This window comes from Paramisgurnus dabryanus, chromosome 9 (genome assembly GCF_030506205.2).
Source record: "Paramisgurnus dabryanus chromosome 9, PD_genome_1.1, whole genome shotgun sequence".
NCBI lineage: Eukaryota > Metazoa > Chordata > Actinopteri > Cypriniformes > Cobitidae > Paramisgurnus > Paramisgurnus dabryanus.
This window is the reverse complement of record NC_133345.1, coordinates 40,564,303-40,574,491: the sequence shown is the minus strand read 5'-3', so window position 1 is coordinate 40,574,491 and position 10,189 is coordinate 40,564,303. Positions and strand designations below refer to the sequence as shown.

Sequence of the window (10,189 nt, the reverse complement as noted above, 5' to 3'; positions counted from 1 at the left end):
ATCAACAAGGTTAAGCTCCAAAATGCTATCAGCTCCAAAATGCTTTCCAAATGTAATCTCTTGTTTTTTTTAATAGCGCTTCCTATTCCAATGGGAATGTTTTAGTCAGTTGACATGTATACAGTGTAAAACGTTTATTACTTTTAACAGTACATTACAGTATGTACACTGCAAAAAAAATGACTTTCTTAAGTAGCATTTTTGTCTTGTTTCTAAAAAAATCTAAAAATAAGTTTGTGTTTCTTAAAAGCTTAATTCAAGAAAAAAATTCTCACCCCATTGGCAGATATTTTTGCTTGTTTTAAGCACAAATTCACTTAAATTCATTCATCTTGATTTAAGAATTTTTATATATTTGTACTGAAAACAAGACAAAAATACTAAGTAAGAAAGTCATTTTTTGCAGTGTACACAATATATGATCTCTAAGCTCCTGTGCAATTGAATTATATTGCCAGTCAGATTACACAATCATTGTTTTTATTTGACAAAGTAAATGTACAATCACAAGGCATTAGGAGGATATTTGAAGGTTAGTTTTGGATAAGTTGTAAGATCAGACCATAAAAAATGTGAACGTTCTCTTTTACTGTATAATACATGAGCGATAGATCATATTTCCTTATCCTCACACTCGGGAACTTTTCCAAGATGCCTACATTACAATAAAATAACATTAACAACAAAAAAAGTACATTTAAAAATTAAACCGAATGATACAAATGAATAAAATGATATGTGTGCACAATTATGACTATATATATATATATATATATATATATATATATATATATACTGTCAAATAAAAATTCAGAAATATTTTTTGCAAGTGTCTTAAAAGCTAAAGCAATTTAATACTATAAAAGTTATATTCTGTCTTTATAATTTAGACTATGGTAAAATATCTTTAGTTTGGTAAAATATCTATGGTGTTTTTTTTACAAAACAAATGTCTGGTTTGGATTTTCTGCTTCGATTAAAAACTCCTGTATTTTTGCTGGTAAATTATGGTGATTATCATTATAATACATGTATATATTTTTATTAATTATCAATTCTAAAAAACTGAGCACTCGCATACCTACTAGAAGTTCAACCTGAGACCATAAGGGATTCAAACATATATGATTTGGAGACCGGGGCTAGTTGTCACACTGATTTTTTTTTATAAATGCTTATTTGTGAACATTAAGGTTATTTCAGTTTTATTTCTATTGACTCTTGCTGTCATCACAAATCAGCTGTTTCACATCAACAAAATGGTGTTTTTTAGCTAACAGATATTACTGAATTGTGTACAAACACATGACATTTATTTAAAGAAAAACTTTTTTTAAACACAGTTGACTGGTTTAATCATGTTTGCTTGTTTACCCAACAACTATTAGAAAATTCTGATGATATTGGGATCTTATAGATAAAAACATTCATAACAGTTCATGATGGATTTTTGGATGCAAATTTTTATAGACAGTTGTGTAACCTGACTTTTAACTCAATCATTATATTTTCATAGATACTGGCCCCAGTCTATACAATAAACATTGTAATAATTAATATATAATAATAACTCTTCCCATTATCAGTTGGACTGGTCTGCCAATTTTTTGGGTGCAATTGCAATAAATATACATTCATCATAGGGTCATCCAGGCACAGTGAAATAAATACTGGTACTGGTAGGCCTCCTCTTGAGTAAATGTAAATTAGGATTAAAACGATACACCAAAGTTGGGTGTCGTACACATAAAGCATTGTAAAATAATATATCTGGATGTTATGACATCACTTGTGAAAGAGGAGGGGTTTGACCATGCCGGCCAGAACTTTAGGCAGCTGTGATGCGATGACCTCTGACATCATCTCAGGAAACTCCACCTTCATGGCGTCTGCTTGGATGTATGTGCTCAGACAGTAGAGGTTGACCTTCTTCACAATCTACATGAAGATAAAGACGAGTCAATGTCACAGTTAAAGCTATCCTATCATGTTTTGTGACTCATTAGTGATGTGCTGTGACTTGTTGTTTTATATTATAGATCTGATAGGTGTTATATAATTTGGGGTGTTATCGGTTAGTTTTACTTTAGTTTGGGTTTGTTGTTAACAAGTACACTGAGGTCAAATTAATATTGTTTGTACTAACATCACACATCATTTGTGTACTAAAGTAAGTGATTAAGCTAAGGTGGCACTTTTTCTTGGCATTACTACAGACTGCAGTACAGTACATAACAAGATTTCACTGATCTAGACTAGATCATCTATTATACAGTAAATAAAATTAATTATTTTTCCTAATTCCGTGTCCGCCCCATCTGCCATTGGTCAGACACCAAAGATGGTCCCGCCCCTGACTCACACTATTGGCTACGCTGTAAGATTACATATCAGACGGAGTTGCATATTAAACTGGAATAGGAGAAAGTATTTTACATTGAAAAAAAATTAATCAAACAAAATAATTCTCACCTCAACACATTAACCCATAATGGAACACTAAGCCCTTACAGAAAACAGCTACAGTATTGAACTATGATCATGTGATGCCAATGTTAACAAGCTGTGCTCACGTAGCTGCACTGAGACTACAAACCACTTATCATCGGGTATCTGATATCATTGCATTAAAAATAGGAGTAAATTGCCAATTGCAAACCTTAGTAAATCGCATTGGCAGTGGAATTTTTTGCCCAAAAATCTAATTCCTTAATAACCGGTACAATTGACGATAGAGCTGTCAAAAGATTAATCGCCATTACTTGCATTCAAAATAAAAGTTGCATAATACATGTTTGTGCACTAATTATTTTGTACTGTATATATACTGTGCATGCATGTATTAATACAGTATATATTATTTATTTATTTATTTTTGATATTTTTATATTATAAATAAATTATAAAGATACATAAATAAAATGTTATACATTTTTTATATATTTTTTTAGTTTATATCAGCAAAAGAGGCTTTTGCACTTGTGCAAACTGTAACTAAATCTGTCCATAAATGTTTTTCTCAAAATAATTTGGTACAATGTTTCAAAATTATAATAATATGCGTTATTTTTATATTTGATATTTTCTTATGCAAGACAATTACAGATTTGTAAGAGTGGCTAAAGATATCCTGTACTGTATATTTATCATTCCTTCCAGAAAAATGCTTTTTTGTGATTGTTGCGGGCAAAAATCCTTGATCTTGTGGCAAGTTTTCGTAAAAAATATTGAATATGCCGGATATTTATGCAATTTTATGTGATGAAACTTAAAAAAATTGGGGGAACTTGCAAAAACTGTTTGCAGCTTTTGGAGCATTTCAATTATGTTCACGTCACGTCACATAACCATGTCACTTCATAACGTTACCATGGCAACAGGATACATGGCTGTGTGTGTGTGTGTGTGTGTGTGTGTGTGTGTGTGTGTGTGTGTGTGTGTGTGTGTGTGTGTGTGTGTGTGTGTGTGTGTGTGTGTGTGTGTGTGTGTGTGTGCGTGTGTGTTACTTATGCTATGTACCTCATGCATAGAGTCCATTAGTTTGGTCAGATGGTAAAATCTCTGAGAACTGGCCACCACTCCTTTCTCCTTCAGCTGGATGGCTTTAGTCAGCTCACAGATGTAGTTTTGTCTCATCTCATCAAACTGCGACTGACTCTTTAATCCTTCAAGAGGAACTGACATACACATTGGAAACATTACTGATGGAGGTCATACTAAAGCAATACAGTGTTATAGATTTATTAAAGTAATATCAGTTGTGATCCAATTCTGTCTGGTTACAAACATTGCTCAAAATATATTTTGTGTTTAGCAGAACAAAGACATTTATACACGTTTGTAACAACTTGAAGTAACTTATGACAGACTTGTCATTTTTTGGGTGAACTATCCCTTTAAGACGCCTACATAGCCAACCCTTTATCTTTGTTGCAACAATTCCAAATCTCTTGTTTTACACGAAATACATGCGGAGACAGGCTGTGCTTCGCCATTTTGCTTGGGAAAGGTTAACTAGGAATGCATAACTAACTTTGTTTGAAACCTATAAACAGCCGATTTCAAGTTCTGGCTGTCCATTTGCTGAAATCTTATCAACAGTTCTGGTCAGTGAGAGTTGTATTTTGTTACCAGTATTGAGCAGCATTAAGGCCTTCATGCACAGAAACTCTTCTTTGGTCACTTGCAAGTTGGCAAATTCTTGTGGAATGAACTGCATGCCCAAACACAAGTCATAGATCGGAGATCTCCTCAGCTGATCACTGAAATTAAACAGCAATATGAACATATTCAATTGTGTTGGTTTTTGTGTTTATTTGTAGCCATCAAGATCCGTGACAAAATGCCAAGGACTTTCTATCACAGTACAAAATAAGACTTGAAATACAAACAAGTAAGAAAGTATCAGTAAATGAAAGTTCAAGAAATGGTGTTTGTCCAAGTCGAGAGGTCAAACTAAATGTTAAACATGCCTTTTTAGTTTAAATGTACTTTATCAAAGTCCATGTAAAGTGATATTAAGTATGTGTTCTGGCTTTGTCACACCACAGAAAAATTTGTTATTAACCACCCAGACACATTTGAATGATAAAAAGGCTGTCAAGTAAATAAAATATGCTATTAAAATCTTGGAAAAACAGGCAGGATTCTCTGCTCTCAAACTTTGGGGGCGTGTCCACGTTCTCGCCCACTTGCGGGAAAGCTGCCGTCTATCTAAACCTTTAAATACCACTATAACCTTAAAGGATTAATCAATTTTCTCCAAAAAAATCCAGATAATTTACTCACCCCCATGTCATCCAAAATGTTGATGTCTTTCTATGTTCATTCGAGAAAAAATTAAGTTTTTTGAGGAAAACATTCTAAGATTTTTCTCATTTTAATGGACTTTATTGGACCTCAGCAGTTTACAGTTTCGATGCAGCTTCAAAGGGCTCTAAACGATCCCAACTGAAGCATAAGGGTCTTATCTAGTTAAAGGATTAGTCAATTTTCTTAAAAAAAATCCAGATAATTTACTCACCACCATGTCATCCAAAATGTTGATGTCTTTCTTTGTTCAGTCGAGAAGAAATTATGTTTTTTGAGGAAAATATTCCAGGATTTTTTTCATTTTAATGGACTTTAATGGACCCCAACACTTAACAGTTTTTTTTTGACAGAGTTCAAAGTACTCCAAATGATCCCAAACGAGGCATAAAGGTCTTATCTAGCAAAATGACTGTCATTTTTGACAACAAAAATAAAAAATATGCACTTTAAAACCACAACTTCTCGTCTATCTCCAGTCCTGTGATTCGCCAGCGTGATCTCACGTAATTGCGTAGTGACTTAAAAGGTCACGTGTTACATATGTGAAATGCACATTTGCGGACCATTTTAAACAATAAACTGACACAAAGACATTAATTAGTATCATTCGACAAACAACAACGTCAGAACAGTCCTCTTTCTCCACACTTGTAAACACTGGGGCGGAGTTTCGCATACGTCATCCGTGACCTCTTGACGTGATGACGTATTACGTGAGGTCGCGCAGGCGCATCACAGGAACGGAGATAGATGAGAGGTTGTGTTTTAAAGTTTCATTTATTTATTTTTCTTGTCAAAAATGACAATCGTTTCGCTAGATAAGACCCTTATGCCTCGTTTGGGATCGTTTATAGTCCTTTGAAACTCTGTTAAAAAAAATGTTAAGTGTTGAGTTAAGTGTTAAGTGTTGGGGTCCATTAAAATGAGAAAATCCTGGAATGTTTTCCTCAGAAAACATAATTTCTTCTCGACTGAACAAAGAAAGACATGGTGGTGAGTAAATTATCTGTTTTTTTTTAGAAAATGGACTATTCCTTTAATTAGTATCATTCCACATACAACAACATCTGAACGCTCCTCTTTCTCCACACTTGAAGACACTGGAGCAGTAGTTTCGTATAAATCACGCTTGACCTTTTGATGTGATGACGCAGACCCAGCTGGGTCTCAAACCGGGGACCTCCTTGTTGTGAGGCAAAAGTGCTACCCACTGTGCCGCCCTATTCTGTGTATTTAAAAATATAAACAAACACAGGGACTGCATAGTGCTCTTATTTCAGCATCCCAACAAGCCAGGGTCCACTATTGGAATAAGTCTGGGACGTGATGGCAAATGGGGAGAGGTTTGAAAAATTTGTTGTAAATATTTTGGACATTCTATTTGCAGGGATTGCAAACTAACACATGCCATAAATTACACTTTTTGATGGGAAACGCCAGCAAAAAATAATCTCAAACATATCAGTGTAAATGTATTCAGATTTCAGAATAACATGTAAGGGTTGGTTAAGTTTCATTACTCACTGACTTAAGACGAGATCTGGAGCAAAGTACATATAATCTGTGGTGACGTTTTGAAACGTCCTCCAGCCCAGTGAGAACACCATCAAATTCATCCAGGAATACTGGATTAGTGTCATCTGATCATTAATGTGCAAACTGCGAAAACCTATAAAGATAAACATAAAGAGATAAATAAACGTGTTTAACCCTTTAGTACTGCATTGCTTATTTGAAATGAGATGTTTATTTGGGTACCTGGAAGAGACTTGGACCACCTGACAATCCAGAGAAGCTGCCTCTCGCAAAGTCTGTTAAGACTGTTGAGGAGAAGGTGGGGAACCTCCGGTTGCGAGTTGTCAAAACCAGAGTAAACCACCTGCGGTTCAATGCTTTCCAGAATACTGATCATCTGTGGAGACAACTGAAGCTCACGGAGGGCCGGGAGACATGGCAGGGAGGACACGGTTTGAAAATCGGTCATCAGAGACAAAGGACTCTGAAACATCAGAGATGGACTCAGACCCATCACCTTTAAACCTCCGAAGCGTTTCATCTTACGACCTGAAACACACCAATGTGCTTTAGTGAGCATACAAGGTTTCGGTGGTTCAAAACAAAGGCTTGATTATTTTATCACGCATACTGAACTTCAACAAGTCACTACAGGTTAAAACAATCTCCTAACTGATCTTAAATTAACGTTTCTTGAAATAAATGTGTTTATGTATAGCTTCTTGTGTAATTTAGGAAATAATATATTTTACACAATAATATAAAATCTTGCATTGCCTTTTAGAAAATTGGTACCATATTATGTTAAAGAAGCTTAAGAAAATAAGTGGTTGTGTTTGTATGAAATAAAAGAGTGCATGGTTTAATACAGGAGACACTGACCAATCAGAATAAAGTATTCCAGAGATACGTGTATGAAACATTTTCCATATATTATGTCTAATATATAAACAAGAGGTTTATTGAAAACTATCAAATATACCTCCGAGCATCATTCCCGCCTGGTAGCACTTTCTAAGACGACACGCAGGACAATTTTTCCTCCGGATTTTATCAACAATGCAGTCATTGCGTCCGGCACACAGGTAATTATGGTGACCTACGCAAAAGAAAATCCAGGGAAATATATTTATGATGTACAAATGAAAGTGTGTAAAAAATAATGCGACAACACAAACACACAGAGAAATAATTTCAGTATTTTTAAAGAAACCATGATCATATGGGCACTGAGGGAGAGAGGAAAAAGAGCAAGGAGGTTGAGTGAATTGGTTTGAAGGCTGACAGGGCAGAGTGACATGGCCATGGTCAGACACAGTGACTCTTACATATCTATCCTCAAAGATAAGACGAATAACAAGGGTTTGGGAGGAGGAACATTGTGATCGGTGGTTCATATGATAATTACCGTCTGCTGGGAAACTCTATACAGTATGACTCATGATCACTGAAACATGATATTAAACTTGCGGTGTAAAACAATATGTTACCAAACACTGCAATTATTCATCCACTTTGATACATTATGTAATTTAGCACACAAAAACCTTTGTTCTCACCCTCCACGGCTCTCTTGAAAAACACCTTGCAGCTTCCACAGGTAAGAACTCCATAGTGGCAACCGGACGCTTCGTCTCCACATATGACACACATTCTTTGAGAGGTTACCCTAAATGTAAACAAGACGACAATGTTGTCTGGATGGCACTGTACAGCACAATCACAAAACAACTACTTAGATCAGATGATTTAAAAGGAATTGAATAAATGATTAAGAAAAAAGCCACTTCGTTGTTTTTTTTTTGTCTAATGCAGTCATCCTAAAATGAAACCTCATTATGTGATTACTTACCCATCTGACATTAAATCTCCATGGCTCTCATTAAAATTCATAAATGGAAAGTTATGCAAAGATTTTCAGGCAATAACAGTAAGTTTGGAGCATCATTAAATAACAGCAAAATTGTTATTTTAGGATGAACTATTATGTTAGGCACAGGCATACATTTGGGGGGCATTTTTGCATAAATAAAATTTTATGGGCTGCCTGCCACAGAGTTAAGTGGGCAAATAACAAGAAGAAAAGTAACAGATTTAGTAGACGCCCTTTGCACTTTTGGTGTCTGCCCCCTAATGGCGTGTTTGCTTTTACGCAGCAACACTGTGGACCTCATCATAATTGTGGCAGTCGTGAAGAATTTGAAAGAAGATATTTTGACAAATGATGGTAATCACACAGTTCACACAGTTTGGCAAAATATCTTATTTTGTGTTATATACTGTACAACAGCATATACAAATTCATACAGATTTACAACAACATGAGGGTGAGGAAAGATAATTTTTGGGATGTTTTGCACGTTCTGACCTTTACTCCAAATGCACCCCTGGGGTTTTTATAAACTTTTGGATAAATAATGAGATGGCCTTCAACCATAATCCATTTAAAATGAATTTACTGCTTATGAAATCTAAAATGTGTTAATGTACATATTCAATAATGATGAAGTAAATGTACTATAAAATGTTATTCTTACCCTGGGAACAAACTGTAGGCTGCCTGTGAATGCTGAATGAAACCATCTGGGGATGAGTAGCCTGCGTGCTCTTCATTCGTATTAGCGGACTGATACCAGAACTGAGAGTCCGCAGGAGACTGCTGGACCACCCATTTAGAAATGTCCGTTTTGGACATGATTTGAGATGCGCTCGTACCATTGAAATTGAGCATAGCTCTACCGAGAGAAGGCGATGCTCTCCTCTGAGGTGGCAAAACCAATGCGTTAGACTGACTCACGTCCAGTTGAAAGTTAGAAGAACTGTCCACTACTACCTGTTGGGCACCTTGAGATGAAAGCAACGCTGTTGAATCTTCAATGTACCCACACTGTTGTTTGTTTTCGGGTTCGCAGCAGCTATCCAAAGCGCTGAGGTCGAAGTCATTGTTGGGGGGCTCCATGATTAGGGATTGCTCCTGCTCGTCTTTGATAAACGCGCTCATCCCGGATGAGCTCTCCGGTGCAAATGTCTCTTTAAGGGCTTTGTTTGATATTACGCTCCACTGTCCGGGTTCGACTTTTAGAAAATCATCCATGTGATCGGTATATGGTTTGGTGCCGAGGGGCAAATCGAGGACAGAAAGATGAGCCACGGGGTCGATGCTTAATCCAGGCGCGCTGCTGCGTAAAGACCCCGACTCTCCAAAATTACGCACGGAGACTTTGGCGTGCGCCAGCATCTCGTCCGTATATTTCTCCATTAAATCACTTACCTCCCTCATTTCTGTGGAATCGGCGATGGAAGTGTTTACAGTGTCCATTTTATTATGGGTTTTTCGTGTTTTAGTCAGAGTTAAAACCGCAAATCTGCTCGACGAGATGCGTTTTCAAGATTCGGTCGGAGGTTATGATGTGTTGCGTAGCAGTATAAAAGCTTCTCCAAGTATTCCTCCTTGTGGTGGGAGGCTGTACAAAATTGTTCCTGTCACCTATCCTTAAATCTACAATCACTCAACAATATACTTTATAAATCCTTAATACAAAAAGACTGCATTTTGACATTTTGATATCATATTGAATGTATTTATATTTATATGTTCTCAAATTTTCCTCAAACTGAAATCAAAATAATTGTCTACCTTTAAAAAAAAGTAATTTTTAGCAAATTATACAAAAACCTCTCAACCTTTGAATAAAACTCACTGAAATATAATCAAACCCAGTCTGGTGTTGAAATTTGATGGACATCCAGTTAAAACACAGAAATGTCATTATGGAGAAGCAGTGGTTATAAATGATGTAATAAAATAAAATGGTGAAATGTCATCCAACATGCCCAGATATTCCTACAAGGTCCACGGAGG

General features: G+C 35.9%; 1 protein-coding gene across 1 annotated transcript; it reads right to left on the bottom strand.

Moving 5' to 3' along the window:
* Positions 1–523: 523 nt before the first annotated feature.
* On the bottom strand, positions 524–9,857 carry pgr (progesterone receptor). The gene is made up of 8 exons (XM_065265095.2): positions 8,865–9,857; positions 7,887–7,996; positions 7,310–7,426; positions 6,571–6,876; positions 6,337–6,481; positions 4,132–4,262; positions 3,520–3,677; positions 524–1,938 (listed from the first exon to the last, which is right to left on the bottom strand). The coding sequence occupies exons 1-8, from the start codon at positions 9,644–9,646 to the stop codon at positions 1,786–1,788; spliced, it is 1,902 nt and encodes a 633-aa protein (XP_065121167.1). The 5' UTR covers positions 9,647–9,857; the 3' UTR covers positions 524–1,785.
* Positions 9,858–10,189: the final 332 nt, after the last annotated feature.

Excerpts from the sequence above, each read along its gene's own strand:
- pgr (XM_065265095.2), bottom strand. The coding sequence starts at position 9,646 with ATGGACACTGTAAACACTTCCATCGCCGATTCCACAGAAATGAGGGAG. Across the intron at positions 3,678-4,131 it reads CTTAATGCTGCTCAATACTG|TTCCTCTTGAAGGATTAAAG; the intron begins GTAACAAAATAC and ends TGTGTATGTCAG. Across the intron at positions 1,939-3,519 it reads TAATGGACTCTATGCATGAG|ATTGTGAAGAAGGTCAACCT; the intron begins GTACATAGCATA and ends ATCTTCATGTAG.